General features: G+C 40.8%; 2 protein-coding genes across 9 annotated transcripts in view; one reads left to right on the forward strand and one right to left on the reverse strand.

Moving 5' to 3' along the window:
* Positions 1 to 24,197, forward strand: LOC124073648 (dynein axonemal assembly factor 8). Of its 6 annotated transcripts, none has more exons than XR_006845704.1 (30): positions 1 to 230; positions 349 to 450; positions 807 to 926; positions 1,045 to 1,123; positions 1,243 to 1,354; positions 1,429 to 1,671; positions 1,758 to 2,042; positions 2,120 to 2,264; positions 2,337 to 2,531; positions 2,638 to 2,778; positions 2,878 to 3,042; positions 3,135 to 3,242; positions 3,379 to 3,523; positions 3,674 to 3,965; positions 4,551 to 4,627; positions 4,809 to 4,963; positions 12,771 to 12,897; positions 13,034 to 13,165; positions 13,253 to 13,417; positions 14,429 to 14,731; positions 14,960 to 15,123; positions 15,198 to 15,375; positions 15,469 to 15,563; positions 15,664 to 15,742; positions 16,596 to 16,810; positions 16,893 to 16,978; positions 17,064 to 17,133; positions 17,282 to 17,386; positions 23,390 to 23,433; positions 24,064 to 24,197. XR_006845704.1 is itself a non-coding variant. In XM_046416018.1 (29 exons), the coding sequence occupies exons 1-28, from the start codon at positions 144 to 146 to the stop codon at positions 17,348 to 17,350; spliced, it is 4,134 nt and encodes a 1,377-aa protein (XP_046271974.1). In that variant the 5' UTR covers positions 1 to 143; the 3' UTR covers positions 17,351 to 17,386; positions 19,018 to 22,467. The 6 variants fall into 6 exon arrangements, 4 of the variants coding, with proteins under 4 accessions (XP_046271974.1, XP_046271975.1, XP_046271973.1 ...); XR_006845705.1 differs by having other exon boundaries at positions 17,282 to 17,357; XM_046416018.1 differs by lacking the exons at positions 23,390 to 23,433; positions 24,064 to 24,197 and adding an exon at positions 19,018 to 22,467.
* unkl (unk like zinc finger) overlaps positions 17,607 to 24,719 on the reverse strand; it is a 14,828-nt gene continuing 7,715 nt past the window's right edge. For 2 of the 3 annotated variants that reach the window (XM_046416032.1, XM_046416030.1), the window contains 3 exons: positions 24,422 to 24,609; positions 24,052 to 24,309; positions 17,607 to 23,873 (listed from right to left, as the gene is read on the reverse strand). In XM_046416032.1, the coding sequence (XP_046271988.1) occupies positions 23,718 to 23,873; positions 24,052 to 24,309; positions 24,422 to 24,609 (602 nt within the window). In that variant the 3' untranslated portion in view covers positions 17,607 to 23,717. The remainder of the gene's footprint in view (positions 23,874 to 24,051; positions 24,310 to 24,421; positions 24,610 to 24,719) is intronic. The other variant, XM_046416031.1, reaches the window with a different exon arrangement.

Consider the following 24,719-nt stretch of genomic DNA (forward strand, 5'->3'; position numbering starts at 1 on the left):
ACAGGTGCTGCACAGAGAAGCTTTCCGTTGCCAATGGTTTCCAAACATCCTCATCAAGAAACGAACTGCGGAATAGCGTTACATAAAAACTGAGGAAACTTAACTTACCTGGAGGCCTTTTCCTGACAGCTTAGTGCTTAGTAATGGACCCGAGTCATTCCTCGTGTTGGGATTCAATTCTGGAGAAAGTGAAACCACTTATACCGACCATCGATTTCGATTCTTCATCAGTAACTTGAGTTTCTTTTCATTCGAAAAATTTGCTAACGTGTGCTAACTGACAAACATAACATTACTTTATTTTCAACCGGAACCGGCACCAAATAATAGTCACTTTTAACGTTACAGTGTGAGTGTGAAGAGATTGCCATATATCAAAGACCAGCTGGTTTTTCCCTGAAAGTCCCTGAAGATTTTGAGAGTTTTTCAACGGATGAAGATGACCTAGAGGTCAGTTAATTATAGTCTCATGATTGTAAAAATGTCAGGATCTCCATGACTGGTAGGCTGGTCACTGATGTTGGTCTGTGTTTCTGTGCTTTTTCAATCTTCGAAATAAAACACGGGCTCTTAGTCCCACCTGTTTCAACATTACCATTTTAAGGGTAATATATTTCTTCTCTGAAAATCTTAACTAAATAGCTGCTTTTTTTGAATTGCATAAGTAACCTTAGAGTTACATTATTCACTACAATAAAAAGTAATGTGGGTATTCTAATGTGTGTGTTTTTAAATGTGTTATCCCTTAGACTGCCTGCACGCTGAATATGCTCCCTTTCCTTCTCTGTCTTGTTTCAACATTAAAGCCAGATGCTTGTGAGGAAGGTGTTGTAAAGCTGAACGAAGCCGAGCTGTATGCCTCTCTAAACCCAAATAAACCAAACCAAACACGATCTGAGGAGCATTTTCCACCTCTGTCATTTGTGGTGAGTTTGGGAAAATAAAAGAAAGAAAGGTCAGGGATAGTCGTCACCAGTGACTATGGTTAATACAGATAAATAGTCTCTAGATGCTATACCTTCTTATCAAAAGTACTGGTTTCAGAAGCCTGACCAGTGGGATTTGGGTGATGGGCTGCCTCTGCAACAACATGTGTCAGTCAAACCTGCGAAAACACATGCAGGTAAGTACTTATAGCACACGCTACTGCAGCTATGGGTGGGGGACGGGTGACATATTTAATAATTTACATTGTACTTTACTATCATGTGTTATAGTTTCAACCCACTTTTTTGTTCATAGATAGTGACGAGGACAGGCCCCAGGGGGACATAATGGAGAAACTAGTTGCTTTGTGTAATATGCAGTCATCTAAGTCTGTGTCAGAGCCTGTGAAAGGTCTGAACCACGTCAGGTAAGTCATATCACTGCAGAGGTGTTGTGACCAACATTGCGAGATAATAACAATAATCTTTTTTTTCCATGCAGACATAATAATGTGTGGAACAAGCCACCTGGAAGGATGGCAGCAGATTTGCAGCGAAACCACCAGGAACGGCCTACAGTTTATATTGACCTGCGTTGCCCTGATCCTTCAATAAAACCACCAAGAACATCCCCAAATCTTTCATCAGAGTCCAAATCACCAGCCAGACACAACACTCCCCGAGAAATACCACCTGCAAAGAAAACAAAACGTGAAGTGCATACTGGATCATGGATGGGTGACAGGTACAGTGAATATATCCTGATATAGACACACTGATCATGCCTCAGTCCAGCACATTTTCTTTAGGTTGTTGTTTCTCTGCTTGCAGAGAAGTGACTGGTAAGAGTATGTTGCTTCAGAAAATCAGGGAGATGAACAGAACTGGGAATAAATATCCCACTAAATATGCAGAGCCTCCATATTCAGTGCGAAAGAATGATGCAGAAGAACTAAAAGAGAAGCTACCCCAGTCTGAGTCTACGTGTAGACTCAAGTCGCTCCATCTGTGGGAAGACAAACGATCACCAAATGCACATTTTGAGTCCAAACACCCAAAAATGGAAAACCCTCTATTAACTCAGCGAAGCGCGACCGTAAAACCAAAGCGGCAGAGGTATGTACTTTTTATTTACAGATACAGCACATCACTGACAGCGACCACATATTTTAATTATGGCATTGCTTGTTTAGTGACCAACAGAGACAAAAAGCTAGGCTGATATTACTTCACAAACAGCGCCAGCAAATCCTGAAGCAACTGGAAATCCATCGTCCAACCAAATCTGCCACTCAAAAGCAGCCAGCTGCTGAAGGAACTGAGGTTCTTTATGATTTTGTAAGTGCAGCAAAACTCAGAATTTACAGTCCTTAAAAAAATGGCCTACACTTATTATGACGTGTTTTTCAGGAAGCGTCTCACCTCCCATCAATGAGCGCACTACCAGCAGCAGCTATTGAACATAAGGGATGTATGCTGCTGATGGTCAACCTTGCCAGTCCTGGTATGGTTGGAGGCAGACCTCATGGCAGGAGAAAACATCTGTACCCAGCTGCTACCAAATCCCACATCTACAACACTTTAGTGGCTTGGTTTCTGTCTTTGGTTAGTGGGCAGTGGTTTCTCTCTCCTTATGTGTGCAAACGTTTGTTATTATGTAAAGCTGAGTCCAGGCTTCACCATGTAAGGGGCACTTATTAATGTGTATTAGGTTGGCCCAGACCCACGTCACGATGAAGATGAGGTCGGTGCAGAAGTCCCATTCTGGGTTGCAGGACTTCAGCAGCTGTGGACTAAGAATGGACTGGCGCTGCATGTTTTAGCTGTGGCTCGTCACTGTTACACACCGACGGTAAATAACAAAATTAAATAAGTGAATAAATAAACACTTCACAGGGTTTACAAAGTCTGATCATCTTGGCTTTGATGCTGATCTTCTTTTGTTTTGTAGAAAAGGGACATCCATGCACCTTTCTATAACCATGTCTGCAGATTCCTCTCTGAGACCTCACTCGCTGTAATTGCAGACAAAAGAACCCAACAAGCCTACGCCTTATCTGTCCATCTGCCTCCTTCCTATTTAAACTCTTTCATCTCTGCCACTTCCAATCAAAAGGTATCGTTTTAGAGAGTGGGATTAAATATATTATCAATCGCTCAGATGCCCTCTGTTTGAGTGTAATCGGTTCCCTTGGCCATGTATTTCAGATTATAGATGGGATATTTGCCGTGAGTCCAGGGTTTTACTGGCAGACTGTAGAAACTCAGGAGTGTGTTTGTAAGGGGAGAGAGACCACAGCAGAGCTGCACACAGAGGTGAGCATGCCATCCTTCTAAAGGGTACTTTGTAGTAGTGGTTGTTCTTTTAACTGCTTTCCTTTGCTCTGAGGAAGTGCTAAATCGGAGGTATACTTGTGGAGTAACTATAAGTCAGCTTTCATTTTTGTTGTAGGTATCAGTTCTCCTGGGGTGCAAGCTGTTCTTCACGGATCCCCTCATAACACACTACACTCTCCAGCTTGTTCTCCACTCAGGACTCGATGTGTGTGGTCTGCGACTCCTTTATCCACCACAGCAATTCCTGAGTGACAGCGCTGGTAAGCTGTAACAAAAACCATCTGGTCATAAAATACATACTCAGAATTTCTCCTTCTGGTTCACTGGTGTACATCCTGGATCCAACTGTGACCAAGGGCCTTTGTCGTGATTTCATTATATTAAAAAAAAAAACCTCTTCTGATTCATAGGTGCTGTGCCAGTCGTCCAGAGGACTGACGAGATCTACGAGCCTGTTCTTGCCCTCGCCGTTCGGGGACCTCATGCTCACTCAGTTTTGAAAGATTTAACTCGCTCCCTTGACCCTCTGCAGCCCACAAAGACAGGCCCAACTTCTCTCAACCCTCTCCACTGCCGGGGCCAACAGCCTTCACTCCTCTACCCCCCTCCACTGGCCACTGAAGTCCACAGGGAGCTGTGCTTGTGGTTTTCAGGAAGGCTTCAGGGAGAAGGTGCACAGGATCACAACCAGCCTCTGAACGGGTTTGTTGTCACAAAACATCGTTCAACAGTGTGATGAAACCAAATCTCTCTTTATTTATTTTGTTTATAACTACATCTGACTCATTAAAGTTAATTTCACCTGCTAAGTGACTTTTACAGTCAGACGTCATAAGTGAGAAGTGACCCCTTTATTATGGTGACACTGATTGACTGGTGAGCTGATGATGAAGTTACCCGATTGGTGCCAGTTGTTCTCTATCATGTCATTGAGGGATCTTAGCTAAGTCTGTCAGACTGATGCTAAGGAACCACGAGGGAGACTGCACAGTTAATAGTAATCACTGTGACAAAGTTCTCAAAGCAGAGTGACTCTCAGAAAAATGAAAGCCATCCACAGATGGAACGTATGAAAATATAGATAATTTGAATAGTTATGATTTCATGTAAAATGCATTCTCTTTCAAGTCAAACATCCCAAGATATGACTATAGAGTATGTTTTTTTAAGTCAAACACAGCACAACTATGTCATGTAAACATATGTGGTCCTGTCATATACCAGGTCCTGACCCTGTCTTGTTTTTACAGTACTGTTATAATCAGCCTCCCACACTTTTGTTTGTAGAGCTCTACCTTCAGATGACAGAGGAAGTCCGTTCAGTATAAGCAGGTCACCTTCCTTTCTGTGTGCTACAACAAAAGGTACCGTGACTCAACAAGGAGCCAAAACTGTGGGGGGCGGGGGGCAGGGGGGGGTCTGGCTCGTTTCCTCATTTCATTTTCAACCTTCATGTTTATTGTCCTAAGGGAAATTTTCTTTGCAGCGAGGATCAAAAATTGTTTGTTCAAGTGGAGCTGCTAATCCTTCTCTCCCCCTGCATAGCTGACTTACTCCTCATGGTGTCCTCTGTCGTGCCTCCATGTTGCTACGCCCAAGTTTTGGCTGTTTGTGAGCGCAGAGGCTTCGGTCTGATGGGACTGCAGAGGCTGCAGCTTCAGAGCAATGGAGCCGCAGTCCTTGGACTCAGCATACAGCAGGTAGAGCTACAAGATAGTCAGAGTTCAGACTTTCGGATGTCAGAGTGTGTAGAATAATAATAACTAGTGTAGGTTCTTATCGTCCTTATTGAAGTTTTAGCTTGACGCTCGTCTGACTCCCTTGCATCAACAGGCTCCAAAAAATAAATCCACGAATCCACTTCTTGATTTTAACTGTTTACTTGAAAACTTAAAGCAACATTACAAAACATAAAATATGTCCACAAAATTAAGACTTGCAGGCGTTAAGATAGAAAACGAGAGCGAAAGCAAGAGCGAGAACGAGGTCAAAAAACTATTTTACTCCAATCTTCCTTTCCTAGTCCAACTGACCCCGCTCCCATGGCAACCAAGGTCACATTCACCCCACTGGTGGTTCCCCTAAATGTCAAAATAAAAGCGCTCTCTTACCAATATACATCACTGAAATGCACATATGTAAATAGTATTTACATCTTTTTCCAATCATGAAATTACAAATTATATTTCTTATTTATAAATTTGTATCTTTTACATGAAAACTATTTTAACTAAAATAAACTGCATTTAGGCTCCTACATTACCGGCCCCTAATTGTTATCAATGCCTTGAAACAATTACTCAAATTTAAATCAAAGGAGCCTAATAACACACTCTTTGTATTATCTAACTTTAAGCTCACGTCAGTCAAAACTAAATAACATTTGAAGTACAGCACACAACTTTATCACACTATCACCAAGGGAAAAGGATATGTGAAAGTCCATTAATCAGTCTCTGACTCTTGCAGCAAGCACAGCTTGGTTACTGGGCGCAAGAGCTCGTTGGTCCGGGTCTTGACCTTCACCTGCCGAACGATACCTCTCCGATCTGGAAAAACTTCTGTGATCCTTCCAAGCGGCCAGGAGTTTCTAGGAGATGTGTCGTCGACAATCAGCACCACGTCACCGACGCAGAAGTTTCTCTCCAGCGTTATCCATCGTTGGCGCTCTTGTAGTTGCATGAGGTATTCCCTGCACCAGCGCTTCCAGAATATGTCCGAAAGGTATTGAACCTGCTTCCATCTTCGATTTGTATACTGATCGTCTTTGCTGAACACTCCTGGAGGCAGCTCAGGCTTGACTTTCAGTAACAGAAGGTGATTAGGGGTTAAGGCCTCTAAATCATTGATGTCAGAAGACGCCTTGGTAATGGGCCTACTGTTTATGATGGCCTCCGCTTCGCACAACAAAGTGTGTAGGCTTTCCTCATCCATGACTTGCTCTTTCACTGTGGCGTTCAGAATCTTTCTCACCGAGCGGATGAGCCGCTCCCAGGTTCCTCCGTGGTGGGAACCTGTCGGAGGGTTGAAGTGCCACTGTACACCTTTCTGTTGTAGGTGCCTCTCAATCTTGTTGGTGTTCCATTCACTTATCATTTTCCTCATTTCACTTTCGGCTGCTCTGAAGTTCGTCCCGTTGTCTGAATACATTTCTCTGACTTGTCCTCTTCTTGCTATGAATCTTCTAATTGCGTTCAGGCATGCATCAGTGTCAAGCGAGGACGCAATTTCCAAGTGCACTGCTCGAACAGCAAGACACGTAAAAATGACACCGTATCTCTTTACATGTCCTCTTCCTCTTTTCACCAGGAATGGGCCGAAATAATCAACGCCAACTCGCGTGAATGGAGGATCATCAGGCAGAACTCTGCATGTTGGTAAATCTGCCATGAGTTGTTTGCCAGCTGTGCCATGCAGCTTTTTGCAGCTGATGCACTTAGACAACATTCTCCTGATGGCTCCATTTGCTCCAGGGATCCAGAATCTCTGCCGCAACTGAGCCAGCATGTGATTCCTTCCTGCATGTGCTGTTACATCATGAATGTGTCTAAGAATGAGCCTTGTGACGTGTGAGTCTTTTGGCAAGATGACTTGTTGCTTGCAGTCGTCTGGCATTGCAGCACGGCTCAGCCTACCTCCCACTCTCATGAGTCCGTCTTGTACCACTGGGTTCAGCTTGCGAAGCGAACTACATTTCTTCACCCTTTGTCGTTCATTTAGCATTTCCAGGTCTTCTTGGAATCCTTTCTTTTGTGTGTATCTTACAATTTCTGTCTCTGCTTTCGTGAAGTCTTCACAGGTAAGTCTTGTTCCTTGGAATTTTTTCTTGAATCTGTCCAATCTTTCCTTGCTTGACAAGCTTGGTTCCTTCCTTTTGTTTGCCTTTAGCTCTTTCAGCAGATCTTTCAATTTCAGGTACCAGGCTACAGCGCGTTTCAACTTTGTCCAGGATGAGTAGTACAGCATCAGCTGGTCCAGCGGGTCCTTGAAGTCTTGCACTTGTACAGCATGAGACTGAACCTTTTTGACCTCTGGGTCATCCACGTGTATCATTCCAGGATCTGGATTCTTTGGCCATTGGTCTTCCTCGCAGTGCAGGAAATCTGGTCCGGAAAGCCAGCTTTCACACTCCAAGAATGCTTTGACCGACTGACCTCGGGACACAAGATCCGCTGGATTTAGGTTGGTATTGACATACCTCCACTGCGAAGCCTGAGAGTGCTGCAGGATGGCTGACACCCTATTGGCCACGAAAGTCTTGAATCTGGAGCTTTCACTGTTCAAGTACTTAAGCACAACTGTGCTATCTGTCCAATATACTGAGTCATGGAGTTCCAATTCAAGCTCTTTCTTCAACAGCTTGTCCATCTTTACTGCAACTGAAGCTGCAGTTAACTCCATCCTTGGTATGGTCGGGGATTTCAAGGGAGCTACCCGTGCCTTCGCCATCATCAGAGTGGACTGGGTCTCACCGGCTAAGGAGCGTAGTACAAGGTAGCTAGTTGTTCCATAAGCATCTTCACTTGCATCAGCAAAGTGGTGTAGCTGAGCAAAGACTGGTGCACCAAACGCCTCCATCTTGATGCATCTGTCAACGCCAAACCCCTCTAGCTGTTGCAAGTCAGACGTCCACTTAGTCCATTCCTTTATGACATCTGCCGGCAGGCTGTCATCCCAACTGTACCTTTGCCGGCACAGATCTTGCAGAATTTTCTTGGCGGGCAATACCACTGGAGCTATGAGCCCCAGAGGGTCAAAGATCGAGCTCATGAACGAGAGCAGGCCTCTCCTGGTGTGTGGACGGTCTTTGATGTTGATCTTGATCTTAAACTGATCCGTCTCTGCACACCATTGGATTCCCAATGCTCGCTCCATGGGTAAACTGTCCAAGTTCAAGTCGAGATCTTGAAACGTTTGAGCTCGCTCGTCATCAGGAATCGAGTTGAGCAACTTTCTGCTATTGCTTGCCCATTTGGTTAGCCGAAAACCACCTCTTGCCAGCATGCCTCGCAAGTTGGAGCACAGAGTGACTGCTGCATCCTCATCAACTACTGACTTGAGGCAGTCATCCACATAGAAGTTCTTCTTCACTGTGGTGGCAGCTTCTTGCCCGAATTCATCCTCGAAGTCAGCTGCACACTTCTGCAGAGCGTAGGTTGCAACGCTTGGCGACGAGGTCGCACCAAAGATGTGCACCTTCATCTTGAATTCGGCAAGCTTTTCCTCATGATTTCCTTCTGGCCACCAGAGAAATCTGAGTAGATTTGTATCTTCTTCTTTCACTGCCACTTGGTAAAACATGGCTTCCACGTCTGCCATGACAGCGATGTTCTCTTGCCTGAACCGTGTGAGGACCCCAACTAGCGAACTTGTCAGGTCTGGTCCCTGTAGAAGCTGCTGATTCAGTGATATTCCTCCAAAGCTTGCTGCACAATCAAAGACAACGCGCAGCTTGCGCTTGACTGGGTGTCTGACTCCATGATGGGGCAGATACCAAGTTCTTCCTTCAGGCGGTTCACATTCAGCACTGTTGACTGGAACTGCGTAGCCTTTCTTCACAAGGTCTTCCATAAATGCAACATACTCTGCACGATAGTCTGCATCCTTAATGAATCTTTTTCTTAAGTTCAGTGCACGTTGCTCTGCTACTGGTCTGTTGTTTGGCATGCACAGCGATTTGTTTCTTAATGGAAGGCAAATACTGTAGTGGCCATCTTTCAATTGTGTAGACTGAGACACCATGTTCATAAATTGGTGGTCTTCTTTTGACATTTCAATGTCTTCACTCTGTCCCGCATCGGGAAAGTCCAGCTTGAATTGTTGGTGCCAAAGCTCCTCTAGCCTGGCTACTGAGATTCGGTTAGCTGTTACTGCCGGTGACCTAGTTCTCAGTCCATCATTTCCTCCTTTAAGAGGTCCGTTGACTGTCCAGCCCAACGCTGTTCTCACAGCATATGGCCCGTCGTTCACGCTACTCACCACCTGAAGTGGTTCCATGGCCTTGGGAATGTTAGCGCCGATTAGCAGTCCTACTCCTGCTTCAACGGCTGGAAGCTTCACCTCCTGTAGGTGAGGCCACCTACTGACATCCTCTTGGCGTGGGATATTATCCTTCGTCACAGGAATGGCTTTCTGGGAAAACACCTCTGAAAGCTCAATAAACTGGTCACCTTCCAGGTTACTGATTTCCAGTCCTGTCACTATGCGTGTGTTCACCACAGATTCATTCCCCATGGTTCGCAAGGAAATATTTGTGCGGCGTCCATTCAGTTTCAGCTCTTTCATTAGTGACTCTGTAGCAAAGGTAGCGGAGCTGCCTGGGTCCAAAAATGCATATGTGGTCACTATCTTGGTTCCTTTCTGTGCCTTGACTTGGACCGGAACGATGGATAGGAAGCAATCTTCTTTACCGGCCCCGGTGACACTGCATAGTTCAGATGCTTGAACAAGAGCGTTGGTGACGGCTTGCTCATCTTTGCTTTCTTTGTCTTTCGACATTTCTTCCTTTGACTCTTTGAAAGTGATGTGCAGCAGTGTCGGATGTGAACGAGCACACTCCTGACACTGAGCCTTTTCCGTACAGCTGCTACTCATATGGCCATGTTTCAAGCATGCAAAGCACAGCCCTTTACTTCTCAAAAACTCTAGCTTTTCCTTGTGTGGCTTCTTCTTGAATCCTCTGCAGACCGCTAAACTGTGATGCTCTCCGCTGCAGTGTAGACATGGTTTTGCATGGGCATCCACTGATTTTGTTTTGTTATCTGTTGAGCATTCGTTTTCCTTCTTGCCTTTGTTTTCTGCTGACAAAGCAATGGATGTTGTGAAAACCTTCTTGGATTTTGCCATGTCTTTCTCTTGTGCCTTTGGCTTCTGTCGAACTGAGTCTTTTGTGTTGATGGTGTTGTCTTTAATGTTCCCATAGAGAGGGTGTAGTAAATACTTCACTTGTTTGTTCACAAACGCAACAAAATCCTTGAATTTGACTCTTGCCTTTGTTCTTTCTTGCAGGTCGCAGGCATACTTTCTCCAGGATTCCTTCAGCTTGTAGGGTAGCTTGTTAGCTAATGCCTTGATGCAGGCTGCATTGTCCAAGTCTTCCATGTAGCTAATATCTGCCATTGTGTTGGAGCACCCAGTTAAGAACAATGCAAATGACTGTAGCGCAGCGCCATCTTCTGGTTTGATTGTCTGCCAGTCCACTGCTTCCTTTAAGTATGCCTCTGCAATCCTGTAGTCATCACCAAAATATTCTTGCAACATTTGCTTTGCTTTGGCGTATCCTATTGAAGATGGCATGTGAATGCAGCTCTTCACCAACTCATGTGGCTGTCCACTTGTGTATTGCAACAAGAACTGCAGACGATCACTGTCATTCTCAGTACGGCTTTCAATGCCATGTTCAATGGATCTAATAAAGGATTTAAACTCCAATGGGTCTCCTTTGAATGTTTTAATAGTGAGATCAGGAAGTAGAGATGCCTTGTGATTCCTCACTAAGTACTCTGTGACATTAGCCTGTTGTGTTATGGCTTGGCACAAGCTATCCAGCACAAGTGCCTCACTTTCATTCTTTTTTGCATCAATTGCGTTTACTTTAGGTCTAACAGGCAAGCTTTGATTAAATGCATCAGATTGGGATTGGGAATAATTCAGAGCTGGCGTGTCATGTTGTGGCAATGTGAGTGGAGTGCTTTGCACTGCCCCTTTGTCATCTGGAGCATCAGACTCACAGCTGCTCACACCGTCTTGCTCATCTTCATATCTTTGTAAAACCTCCAATTGTGCATCTGTTTCAGCTAATTTTGTTTGAATTTCATGCATTTCTTTCTTAGCTTTAATTCTCCTTTGCTCTGACTGGAGCTCTGCCTCCTCCTGTTCGATGGCCAATTTTTCCCTTACAGCTGCTGCCTGAGCCTTTAGGGATGCACGCAGCAACTCAGTTTTCATTTTGATTGAGCAAGTTGACTTTATGGTTGAACGTCGTGAACTGGACCTTTTCGTGCGCACAGACCTGCTACCAGTTCGCTCTGAACCACATTCCTGTTTCTTTGCCTGTTCATCACATTTCATAACGTCTTTCATCCAATTTTCACATCTCCAAAAGAAATCTGTCATTGAGGCTTGTTTGGGCTCAAAATAATTGGCTTGGTTTTCCAAAAATTCCTCCTCACTCATATATTGCTGCAAACTGTAATTTATGTCTGTAAATTCGGTCTGCAAACCACCGAAGTCGACACGCAGCTTGTTCTTAACGAGGTCAGCATTCGCGTCGTCCGCCATCAGTTCCTCGAGCTGCTTGGTCATGCTAGTAAGCTGGGCTAGCTTGCCTTTACGTGCATTCAACAGCCTGGTTTTATGATCTTCCGTACCCTTTTCTGTCATTTTTACTGCTCGTTTATATTCTGATCGTTCCATGACAGTTTAAATCTTTCACGTTTACATCCGTTTGCAACTGTTTAATAATCAGCTTTCCGTTGCATTCCACTTTGACATTCGGCAGATAGACGTCCTTTTGAATCCTAACTGACAACACGGCCAATCCGTAGCAGCTTTTTAACTTACAGTCGTCGTCTTCTTTCGAATGACAAACCTCCAAATCCGTGCAGGGTTCTTCTGTTATCGTTGTCCTTAATCATCCAGTCCGGTTTTGGCATCCAGTAGTCCGTGTAGAGCGAGTTTTTTGACTGAAAATGTAGGTTCTTATCGTCCTTATTGAAGTTTTAGCTTGACGCTCGTCTGACTCCCTTGCATCAACAGGCTCCAAAAAATAAATCCACGAATCCACTTCTTGATTTTAACTGTTTACTTGAAAACTTAAAGCAACATTACAAAACATAAAATATGTCCACAAAATTAAGACTTGCAGGCGTTAAGATAGAAAACGAGAGCGAAAGCAAGAGCGAGAACGAGGTCAAAAAACTATTTTACTCCAATCTTCCTTTCCTAGTCCAACTGACCCCGCTCCCATGGCAACCAAGGTCACATTCACCCCACTGGTGGTTCCCCTAAATGTCAAAATAAAAGCGCTCTCTTACCAATATACATCACTGAAATGCACATATGTAAATAGTATTTACATCTTTTTCCAATCATGAAATTACAAATTATATTTCTTATTTATAAATTTGTATCTTTTACATGAAAACTATTTTAACTAAAATAAACTGCATTTAGGCTCCTACAACTAGTAATAATTTATGATTTAATGGTAATATATTTTATGTTGTATACTATTTGTATGGAATTTTACTATTTACTAGAGAGAATAAGTTTGGTTCTTAGACCTTGGATCTGATTTTGAAATCCAGTAAAGACAAATCAAGCCATATTTATTAAGTTTATTTTTATCCTAATAGAACGTTTAGTTGTCATTTTGATCTCAATCCTTGTTTGCTGCAAATGCATTTCTACCCGTGTGCTGCTGTTCCAGCTGTTTGGGTTAAAGGATTTCTCCTCGTACTTCTGTATTTCTTATCAGTCTTGAAGCCCAAATATTTGTTTGTCTAGGCACTTGTATTCTGCGGTCCACATAGTGTGACCCTGGATCAGGAGGAGCAGGAGCTGCCTTCTCGCTGTCTGGTGTTATTGCTTAGGAAAGAGAATGCAATGCATCACAGTGTTAGTCTGCCAGCAGGTCTGAATTCCACCTCAAATGACACCTACAGCATAAATCATCTTCTTGACTTGTACAGAGAGTAAAAATGTACATGTTTTAACGTGAAAAAAATCGTTATTAATAAAATAACCTTGTAGTTACCATGTTGTTTCAGCCCTGATGAGAGAATTTAAGGCACAAAACCTTCTGGGTTACATCCAATGTGGACTTGATGGGGTTCACGCAGTACAGCCAAGTTTCTGTTTCCACACTGTGCCTTACAGCAGTAACCTATTCAAAATGTTTGGTAAGAACTGTGTGTTCACTGTTAAGATTATAACAGATGCTCCTCTGCTGTTGCCTTTTATGTATTTTATGTATGTGTTCTTTTTAGTTAAGTGTATGTGGGCGGTGCCAGATCCCTCCAATGTAATCCTGTCCCATCAGAAGCATTCATCCACCTCTAACATGGAGCAGGTGGTGATACTGACCTTGTGTGGGAAGGACATGAGCCAAGGCCTGAGCCTCCTACACACAGTGCTGACAGAAGGGGCAGGAGGTGGGTGAAGTTCAGCTACATTTCTGAGAGCTGAGGCTGTCCTGGGCTTTGGAACTGGAAGTGGAAGTAAACAACCAAAATACACTGTTAAATACGCATAGCAGCCTATACTGTTTAATGAATGAGCAAATTAGTGAGCGGGGTTAATATGGGCATATAAAAGGTTAAAGATTACTAGTTACTTTAAAAATGTAAGAAGTAATGTAACTATTTTAATTATTTCAAACTGACGTAGCTTTACATTTGGGTTACTTTTCTAACAAATGTCCTTAAACTAGCGAATAGAGCTTATTAAAACATGAATATGTAGCCTACATTGGATGGACATCCTAATAATATAGAGCTAAATTACAAGTGTCAGTAGAAGCAACCAATCAGATCATGCAAGCAGTACACATTGATTTGATTGGTAGGTGGGAAGCGGCACAAATCCAGACAGAAGATGTTAGAGCCACACAAGGAACTGGACTCAAATGTACAACTCTTAACGTCAGGTTCAAAGTCGAACTCGCAGTTTCTAACTGACCAGAAAAGGACTCAGCACACAGAACAGCAATCCAACAGGCAAACAACACCAGGAAAATGAACACTACACACTGAGGTGCTAAGACAAACTTGCAATCAAAGGGATAGAACAAGCCAGCTTATAGACACAAGGTAATGACCCGCAGGTGAAACCATTCAGGACGGGGCATACAATCAAACTGGTGGGAAAACTACACGAAGACAGCAAGTGGAAAAGACAGACAAAATGAGTATGACAATAAAACAAGGAACAAAACCAACACACAGAAATATCTACACAGGATCAGACATATCATGTTACCCAATAAAAAGAGACTATCTGGAAATGTGAACGCTTTCCAGATTCCCACTTCTGTTATATTCTACACATAAGCTTCGGAACAAAAATCATAATATGTGGATATTAACACTGTGTAACTGTCTCTTAACAATCCCTCTTCACTAACCCATCAACTTTTTCAATGGTTGAAATCTTTTTTTTTGTAGGTGACATACAACATGCAAAATTCAAGCTACTTGGCCTGAAATTTCTGCCAGCGTTGACTCGACTTCAGGCTCAGGAACTGAGTCCATATGAGGTGGGAGAGCAGCTCTGTCATGACAGCCTGGACAGTCTGTTGTCCTCTCCTGCCTTGGTGTGTGCTCTTAAACGAGTGGGTGCTTTTGCCTCACTGAGGAAGTTCCTACCAGGCAATTACCCCAGTAACCTCAGTGTCCTGATGTCACCCACACCTGAAGTGGCTTTCAGACAAGCCTCCCTCTTCTTCTTTGAGCATGAGATGATACCTGGTAGGTTGAGAGCTGTATACCAACTCATGTGGGATGCCCTTGTTTGAAGTATTTGAGCTTGTCACGACACTTAAGGAGAAATAAACAGTCTTCCGTGTGTATAGGCTGGGAATTGCCCAGCTATACACACGGATTGTAGGATCTAGACTGAACTGATAAACCCTGTTTGACTCTGCATGCTCACAGTTAAACACTCGTCCAACACTAACAAGCAAGCTTACTGTTCAGATCCACAGGTGCTGCTTACTATGTGCCTGTTTAAACCGAGAATCTGGACTCACGCTCTGGGTAAAATAGGCCGCACACTCCAGCTCAGCGGCCTCACGTTGGTGGGACTGCGAGTGGTGACCCTGAACGAAAGAGATGCTACCTCACTACTGCCTGCAGAAAATGTAAGTGAAAATGATTATCTGACTCTTTTCATACAAAACATGAAACTTGATAATTCATACAGTGCTGTGTGCAGGAACCCCATCCCTCAGACTTGGAGGCTCATGTGGAGTACATGTGCTCTGGCTCCTCATTAGCTCTCTGCTTGAAGGGGGAAAATGCTGTTAGGAGACTCCTGGATGTGCTGGGCCAAGAGGACTCATCCCTGTGGACCACCTGTTATGGCAAGGCTCATTCATACAATGGCATCTATGGTCAGTCCCCTGTGCTGCATGTTAAAGAACAGGATTGGTATGTATGTCAGAAATTAAACGGCTTTAACTCTATGCTTGAAATGTTGGTCATAGCATCAGGATCATATAAGAAAGCAGTTCAGGATGTGAAGAGGTTTTTTCCAGAGGGGCTCTGCTGCACTGAGACCAGCATGATGAGACAGGAGCAGGTACGCGTGCCACACACAGGACTTGGTATGTGGATTGTGCCTACTAAGGCACTGATACATACTAGACATCATGTTTTTTGTGCTTGGTTTCTTGTTTCAGATTCTCAGTTTGTGCTCAGACCCCATAGCCTCTGTGGAGCGTGAAAAGAGCTGCAGGCTTGCCACTGTGGCTCAGGAAGGTCTGTCAGTTTCGATGGCTTCTGGACCAATTGGAGTTCTGTTAAAGGGGAACTTCACTCCAAAATTAAAAATATAGATGTCTGCTTTCGCAGTGGAAGTAGATGGAGCAAAAGAAGACTTTGTTTGGGGCAATTTCATGTAGGAACCATTTTTTTTCTATGGAAATACTGCATATCACTGCACAGAAGGAAATGTGCAACTACTCAGTGAAGAGGAACGTAACATTAGCTAGCTTAGTTAGCTAGCCTCTTCATGAGTAGATGTGCATTTACTTCTGTGATACAGAAAGAAAGTTCCATGTGACACTGCCTATGACAAACTGGATTATGAATTATGCAAAGAGACATTGTTCTCAGTATTATTTTTATTTATTTATTGTTTTGCCCCTTTGAGCACCGCAAGCAAAGTGCCATTTATTTTTTTTTCTTTATAGCCAACCTTCAAAGGTTGGCATCTCAAAACCAAAACAATTTAGATGGATAAGTAGCACTACAAGGAGTAAAATATGTCTTAAAATATGGTGAACTGTCCCTTTAAGAGCAATGCTGTAAAAAAGTAACGACATTTAATACACAATGTAATTCAGTTGATCGGTGGGGTAAGTTTCATGGTGGTATGTATTAATCAGAATGCTTTACCCTATTTACTGGTAGTGTCCCGCCTTAAACTAAAGCGATAAGCACTGCATGGTTCGACCATTTGTTAAAATGCCCCTTTAAATTATTTAATCATTTATTCTGACTTTGGCAGGGACTCCTCTGGATTAGATGTTGAAATATGACTCAGTTCCAGGTGACCTTTGTTATCCATACAGAAAACAAATGTCTTGTTTTGCTTGTTTATTGGTGCCAGGGTCCCTGATACGCAGCGCTCGCTGGCAGATGACCTGTCTGCTGATACCCTTAAACGCTCCACCCCCGAGCCAAGTGCCATCCCAGCTGGACATGCTGGAGCAGCTGCTGAGGTCAGGCTGCCATCTTGTGGCAGGAAGGATGAGCATATTGGATGCTGAACAAAGGAACCATATTGCTGGGACTCTCAAAGTGTCATCGACAGGAAATGAGACGGTGAGAAGTTGCTTTGAGCTTACTTTTTTACAAATAGAGTGATCAGCGGTTGATTATCTCTGCTCACTTGTGTTCTTAAAAGATGGCTCATCTTTCCCTGGCATCCTGTCTCATTGTGGCTCTGCAAGGGGAAACAGTTGTGACCTGCATCAACTCAATCCTTGACAGGTGTGTAAAACTCAATATAGGATTATATATCTATTAACATAGAGTATTAGCATAAAAATAACTTTTTTCTTTTACATCACACTAGCATTTACAAGAAGAGGTCAGACCTAGAAAAAGTGGGGAATATGATCATCTACCCTGAGAGTGAGAAAGAGGTACATCATGAATACAATTCGGCTTTTTCTTCTAGATTGTTATTTATTTAGAATAGATAAACACGAACTGTGTATTTAGCTGATGGCCAATTTGTTGTATTGTAGTCAAATACTGCCACCTTTGAACATATGTTGTTCTCTCCTTCAGGCCAAGCAGCTGATAGAGTACCTCTTCGACGCCTTGTCCCCTGAGAGCTGTCATAACATTGTACCGTGAAGTTCAAGTGGGTGCACACGAGCACACTTTCAAAAGGTTACGCCTCTCTGAAAAATGTATCTTATAATTCCAGATGCCCATGAAAGATCTGTTTTAGATCATATGAATATTTTTGAAGTCACTATAACGTAATAAAAGTGCTTATTTTGCCTAAAAATCAACTTTCCCTTCCTCTGGTGTCCACGTGATTTTAGAGGCACAAGCAGTGTTTTCAGATCTTTGTTAAGTTGTGATTGAGACAAAGAGTATTCACACATTTCAGATGAAAAATTATTTTAATTCTCAAGATGATAAAAAATAATTTGTGAACTCTGTAAACCATTGCATAACTGTAGTGTAACAATTTAACAAGTGTTAACAAACTAGTAATACACTACAGAAAATATGCGGTACACAATCCTCAATGTAGAAAAGAAAAATCTAATATTCTAAGACTTGCACCTATTTTGTGTTCACAACACAAAAAATATCAATATACCAACAGAATTTCTAGAGAATTTCCTACATATCCATACAGCTCATCACAAAATATGGGACATATTTTTTTAAATCTATAAATAAGGTCTAAACCCACTGACATTAAGTAAATAAATCTCTGAAATGCAGTTTCCTCAGATTTAACATTCTCTATTAAATCACTTTATTATCCTGAGAGAAACTTTCTTTCCTCGTATAGCCACATTTTGCTGACAAATAGAAACTTGAAAACTTGCATTTGTTTTAGTTCTAATAAATTTTATTGAATAGCAGTTCACAACTAGATGCTACATCATAATGAATTAACTGCGCTCCATAATATCCAGTGACCTATTCATTGAATATCTAATTTAGAACAATACATTCAATATTTCAGGGCTTCAATGTTAAAATAACATTTCTACTGAAATTCTCTAAAGTATATGGAACAGCTGGTTCCATATTAAGATTATTTACTTTTGACAACACTTTGTTGTACTAGTATTTTACTTAATTTGAACAGCTCCATACATCATACTCATATACATGTACAAGATTGCATAAATCTTCAGGCTCCATTTTCATAATATTAAAAACAAAAAGACAACACAACAACTAGCAATAATGCAAAATAGATTAAACTATTCCAATGCAGAGCGTAATGATACATCTGTTACAGTTCATTTACAAGATTCTTCCTATTTGGTGCTTTTCCTTACAAACAGTAGAGTTTTTGGTGCCAAATGACTAATTGGGATCAAAATTGTGTATTCAATGGTTAAGTGTTTAATATTAGCTGTTTTTTTTTGTTTTTTTTTTAAAATGGTATGGCAAATACAGACGACAGACCATTATCAGGCAGTTAAAACTTTGCTTCATTCTGTTGAACCGATGAAGCAAACCTCATTTGACTTTTTTCCCTTTTAGCTCAAGTGGGCTGAATGCGCAGAGTTATTTAGCAATCACACTGTGGTCCCCAAAAATATTGTAAGGCACTGGAATTTTGATTCTAATTAAACATGTTGGGTTTTTTTGTCACCTGACTGGGAGTGAACACTGTCTCAAAGACATACTATTCTCAATACCAATCAATATGTAATTATTCAAAAGGCACAGATATACTTGAAAGTGTATCAAATCTAAAGACATGTAAAGAAATGCAAGCTGTGCTTACCAAGTTCACGTTTGTTTCATTTTTTTTTTTTCTTTAGAAAACTTGAACTGGGGCAAGTAGACCACAAGGGAGACTGACAGCCAACAACAAATTATCATAACAACAACGATAACAACTCGATTTGAATTATGTCTGTATCTGCCATTAATGTTTGTCACAATCATCATCTGTCCCCGGTAATTTTACAAAAAAAAAATAATCAAAAAATCAAAAAACTAATTTGGACCACGGCTTTAAGAAATCGAAAACAAAAGAGTTGGATATAAAGAAAGCACCTTACAGTCACTGCAGGCCTATCATAACAGCATATAATGCATAACCACCGATTTCCAAAGTGATTGAGATTATGTAGTTAAGCAAAATCAACAACAAAAAACAAATCAGAAAAAACTTCAGAACAGTAGTTGTAGTGAAGTTTATATGGCCACTTCAGAAGCACAAATGTCAATCACCTTTGACATTCCTTCACTGGAGACAACAATTAAACCGACACTGAATCCTCGCTTAAGGTCAGCATGTGCTAGAAAGTATTGCACAAACCTGCCATAAACGTCAATGTATACTCAACACAGAATCAAAAGTACAAATACACATTTTTTAAGGAACTGACCCATGCATTTTTGATCATTTGTGTTTCAAATCACTATAGCCAACTTTAGATAGAAAAAGATGCCTTTAATTACTGTTACCATTGTCTATTTAAGGTACTAGGTGATTACTTTTTCAAAGTCAATTTAGGCTTCTTACTGAAATTTAAAAAAAAAAAAAAAAGATGAAATGTAGTATAAAAGAAATAACAACGGTACAGGTCTTTGGTAAAACTGCAAAACATGGGCTCAAGTCCATTAATGTTGAATGCGAAAGCCATTAGCATAGTCCTGTTGTTTACTCACTAAGAATATACAGTGTATGTCCTACTGAATGAAAGCAAAAATCCATCCAAAAACAGAATTCCTGTCCCTCTCAATTCTGGACTTTGTCTCAGTTTTATCCGGATGGCCCGTTCAGAACTACAGGCTGATCTGTTGAAGAGCGAGTACTTGAATTCTGTTCAAGGGTAAATTTTCCCTTTAGAACACATATTTGGACAGCTACTAGAACACCACTTTGGTTCATCTTTTTAGATAATCACACTAGACATCATTATTTTAGGTGGCTTCACTGGCATATCAAAATAGACTAGAGAACCCTGTGAAATTAGCTGCATCATACACTGCTATCCAGTGTGTGTGTGTGTGTGTGGGGGGGGGGGTCCAAACAAAATACCATTAATTTAAATCAGGTTTTTTTTTTTTTTTTTTAACAAAAAGGGACAATCTACAGCAGTACAGGTCTGTGACATCATTCTAGGTGATATAGAAAAGTACTGAAACCTTGACTCAAATGCATTTACAAATGAATGATTGAATCAAATTAAGATTTAGTCAAGTTAGATACAGAAGACAGAATATATCATAGTTTCTGAACTCTGAGCTGTGGATGCACGACAACATTCAAACATCTAAATGTATAACAATATACTACATTAATACCTTTTCCAGTAGCAGCGAAGCTTGCAGAAATTATGAAGCCTTTACTACACTAAAAATAAGTCAATACGAATATTCTGGCAGTGTGACACAGTGCAACCTTTTTTTTCCTTTTTTCTTTTTCTTTTTTTTGTAGCTGGTTAATAAATCGCATGACATGCAATACCAGAAGTGGTTAGGCTGCCTTTTATGCTAGTAATATAATCATGAGAACGCTAAAATACCATAACTTTTTTTGATATTTTCCTCTGAGTTGCTTAATTGCCATTTATGTGAATGTAAACAATGCATCTTCCCATATTTATAAGTAGCAAAAGGTGAACCTGGAAATACATGATTTTCTATCGAATTTAAAGCAAGAATAAAAAGATTTTTTTTTTTTTTTTAAACACAGTAGAAGGTCATTTCAATTAGAGGAACCTAAACACAAAATCCTATACAAAATCCAACTTACAAGTTAACTACAGAATTTTTCAATTACTGCAGAATTATTACAATAAAACAAATGAAATTTACTGAACTGTTTACAAAGCATTTTTATATGCTGCTGTACAAATTATTGTGTCCTCTGTTTGCATACTCCCAAATGTTAAATTGAAAAACCTAATTTGACTGAAGCTGCACCAAAAGAGCACCACGACCAAGGAATGAGTGTGTGGGTAGTAGGAGGTGAGCGTGGAGGTTCATTTCTAAGGTTGAAGTCAGGACACAGGCACTGACAATGTTTGTTTTCAATTATCCTCCGCAGAAATACTTAATGGGACTGGGCCAAACACACTGGCATATGTTTATATACACACACATATAGTCAAACAGGTCAATGCTTCTGCTAAATTACACAAGACACATTATACAGAAACCTGTGCACAAGCTTCAATTGCTTGTGTTTGCTCTGTCAATTCTACATATAACCTTTTCAACTAAGGCAAGGCACTTTAGAGTTAGAGGCCGATATGTTCTAGACAAGGTCAAGAGGCTGGATTCCTACAAAAAAATCACCATTTCAGGCTTTTAGCAAATACAATACATGCTTCTCTAATGGCTAGGCTATATAAATCTCTACAAAATAAAACTAACTGATTGAATAACAGCCTTAACATGTAGCATGTGCCTTACCGATATTATAGCTGCTGGTTATGCCTAAAATGCATTTTAAATTTGCACTTATTTGATTGAAATTTTTATAAATCTAACTATGAAAGTAGAAACTATAAAGTACTTCTCTATGAAATCTTAATAATACGTAGAACCATGCCATGATTTAACAATAGGAAACAGGAAATATTCAAATGATGTTTCACAGTACACACAAAAGCTTCAGACATTAGCTTATATAGAAAAAAAATATAATCTAAAAAAGACACAAAAGAATACCTACAAAGCAGCTTAAAGCAAATTTCTATATACCCTTTAATAAAGTCCCAAGTCAACAAAGTGCTTTAGTAAGAAATCAAACTTCTTCAGAAAGTTGGTCAAAAATAATGATGCTTGACTGATTGCATTGAAAAAAAAAAAACAACTGCTAATGAAAATTTGATAGAGGAACAATGAGTTATTTCCTTTTTTAGTCTGATTTACAGACACGAGTGGTTCAGCACTAATACATCAGTGGATGTGAAACATTTTGCAAATGTGCATATTCACTTTCTATTGTTGGATAATACTTTGGCTGAAGGTTTTCATTTTTTACATCAGTTACTCCCTGTGGTGTTAAGTGCAAGAATGTCAGCGCGTGAATTCATTTCTCAGAGCACGGAGCTTTGACATGTTCAGACACTTTTGGTATAAGCGACCCATTTCACTCAGTGCTGTCGGAGGCTCTGCGCTCTGTAAATGGAGTAGAAGTACCATTGAGACTAATTAGGTTAAAACAAAAATGGGATTTCTAATTGAAGATATCAGTCACATTCATGTTCTTAGAAATCTTTTTTTTTCTTGATTTGTTCCTCTTTAACTAACAAAAAAAAAGGATACGTCAGCTTTGAGTTTTGCCCATTTTATGTTTCTTGTCACCAGACCAACTCCCACATTTGCACAGTGATTTCCTTGCATTTGAGATCCCAGTCTGGAATGCCTATGGTTCAAGCTATTGTGGTAAAATATCAACAATGGCTTTGTCTATGTTTCTGTATCAATGTGCGACTGTTCTGATACACAATGGGGAAGCTTCATTTTCAAAATTCTCTATGAAGGTCCCACTGATATTATTTCAAAGGATTCATTTATATATATATATATATATATATAAACTTCTTCCAGCCTCAAAATGAATGGAGAACTATTCAAAGACAATGCAGCGATAATAGCGTGAGAAGGACATAGTTCTTTTTTTATATATATATTTTAAAAATAGATCTGATCTGTTCTCAGTTAAGATAAAGTCACAATGGGCAAGTTTTCTCCAAACACATCACAGACAGATTTGCCAAAACCTCATGTTGGCTACACACATACACACACACACACACACACACACACACACACACACACACTTCCACAGTAATTTCTAAAATGTTGGGGTTGAAATAAATTCAAATTTGCTCAGGGAGGACTTTGACTGCATTGAGGAAGAAGCAACCCCAAGAATTCAAATTCTTTGATTTGTAATAATTCAGAAATCACAGTGAAGTACTTCCAGGACATAAAAAGCAAAACATGAGTGCAGAAAAAACAAACTCACACTTATTTATGTTTTTGTTTTAACCGTGCTTGTCTGTTTTGTATTTCTTTCTAATCTGTCATTTTGTGTTTACTGTAAGAGCAATACGTCAGGCTGGCAATGCATATTAGCATTTTGTTTGGGGAAAGCACAACTGCATCATGTGTTTAGTCAGAATGTACTCATAACAAAGTGTAAACAAAATGATTTATGTCCTTTAGAGTATCCAAAGTGTGACTAAAGGTTTGAGAAGACGCAAAGCAAGGTAATTTAATGTTCTAATTTCATATTCTAATATTAATAATAAGTTGAGTGCTATCTGGTTAACCAAAGTAATGTACGCATAAAATGAGCAAAAGCTATTAATGATTAAATCCCCTGTACACAATCTGATTCATAATACTATTTTGTTTGGTCAGTCAAACATCATTGTGTTCTAACATAATTCAATCAACGTATGAAACAGACATTGCTATTTAGAAAATGCATCATCTATTAGTAGTTTTTCAAAGGGCTAAATCTTTAAATAGTACCATGAGTAATTGTACATCACCACTTCAATATTTTTGTTCTACAGTAGGGACATTCTGTTTTACTAGGTGCACAGTTCTCACATAGTACATAATGTTGGCAAGGCTGCAGAACAATGCAACGATCATGCTTTTGGCAAACTATACATTTCTTTGACTGAAGCTGATATATTACCTGTTGGGGAAGAAAAGAATGAGTATCAGCTGCATCTTATAAAAATACAGTTCATGCAGACTTTTCAAATGAGCATGCTTGATGACTGAACGTAGATCTGAATGCTAGCCTGATGAAGCGTTTTAAATCTATGTACATGCTACAAATGAAATGCTGTGTGTGATCTAGTCTTTCTTACCCCATCTATAAGGTCTAGGTCATTACGCAGCTGACTCTGGATGGAGTGAAGCTTTGACAAGGGGAGCTGGTCCAGCTCTCCGTAGCTACGTAGAAGAGGTGTTCCAGGGGTGCGACAAAGCACATCAAAGTCCCCTTGGAGCTCTTTCAGCTTGCGCTCCGTTTCCTCCCATTTCTGTTCTGCCAGCTGCCGCTCCGCCTCGGCCGTTTTCGCTTGTTCCTTTGCTTCATGAGCGTCTTTCTGGCAAGCTTCACAGGCCTGGAACAAAGTTGAGTCTTGTGATTAAAAACAAAACAAAAACTTCAAAAGATATATCGCTGCGATACACTAATGACATGTACTGCAACGAGAACTCATTTATAACACTGACCTGTTTGACCTGGTGCCAGGCCTCCTCCCACTGTTTGATCTTCTTCTTGGCTTCGTCCAGTTCTCTAAAGAGGCGAGCCAGATCAGCACTGCTGGCTGCGGAGGACAGGCTGCTGAAAACTGGAGATGGACTCGGTGAAAAGCTGCCACTTAGAAAGTCCCAAATGCTGCTAGCCCCTCCATTCAGGCCTAAGTAAGCGATGTGTTCAAATTACAAGACCGAGAATAAAAGTAGAGTAAAGTTAGTCAGGGCTCTGCGTATAACTGGAAAATGTCACTTAGAGACATCCGAAAGTATT

Source organism: Scatophagus argus, chromosome 16 (assembly GCF_020382885.2).
Source record: "Scatophagus argus isolate fScaArg1 chromosome 16, fScaArg1.pri, whole genome shotgun sequence".
Classification (NCBI taxonomy): domain Eukaryota; kingdom Metazoa; phylum Chordata; class Actinopteri; family Scatophagidae; genus Scatophagus; species Scatophagus argus.

Excerpts from the sequence above, each read along its gene's own strand:
- LOC124073648 (XM_046416017.1), top strand. The coding sequence starts at position 144 with ATGGACCCGAGTCATTCCTCGTGTTGGGATTCAATTCTGGAGAAAGTG. Across the intron at positions 2,043-2,119 it reads GTAAAACCAAAGCGGCAGAG|TGACCAACAGAGACAAAAAG; the intron begins GTATGTACTTTT and ends TTGCTTGTTTAG. Across the intron at positions 16,979-17,063 it reads ATCAACTCAATCCTTGACAG|CATTTACAAGAAGAGGTCAG; the intron begins GTGTGTAAAACT and ends ACATCACACTAG.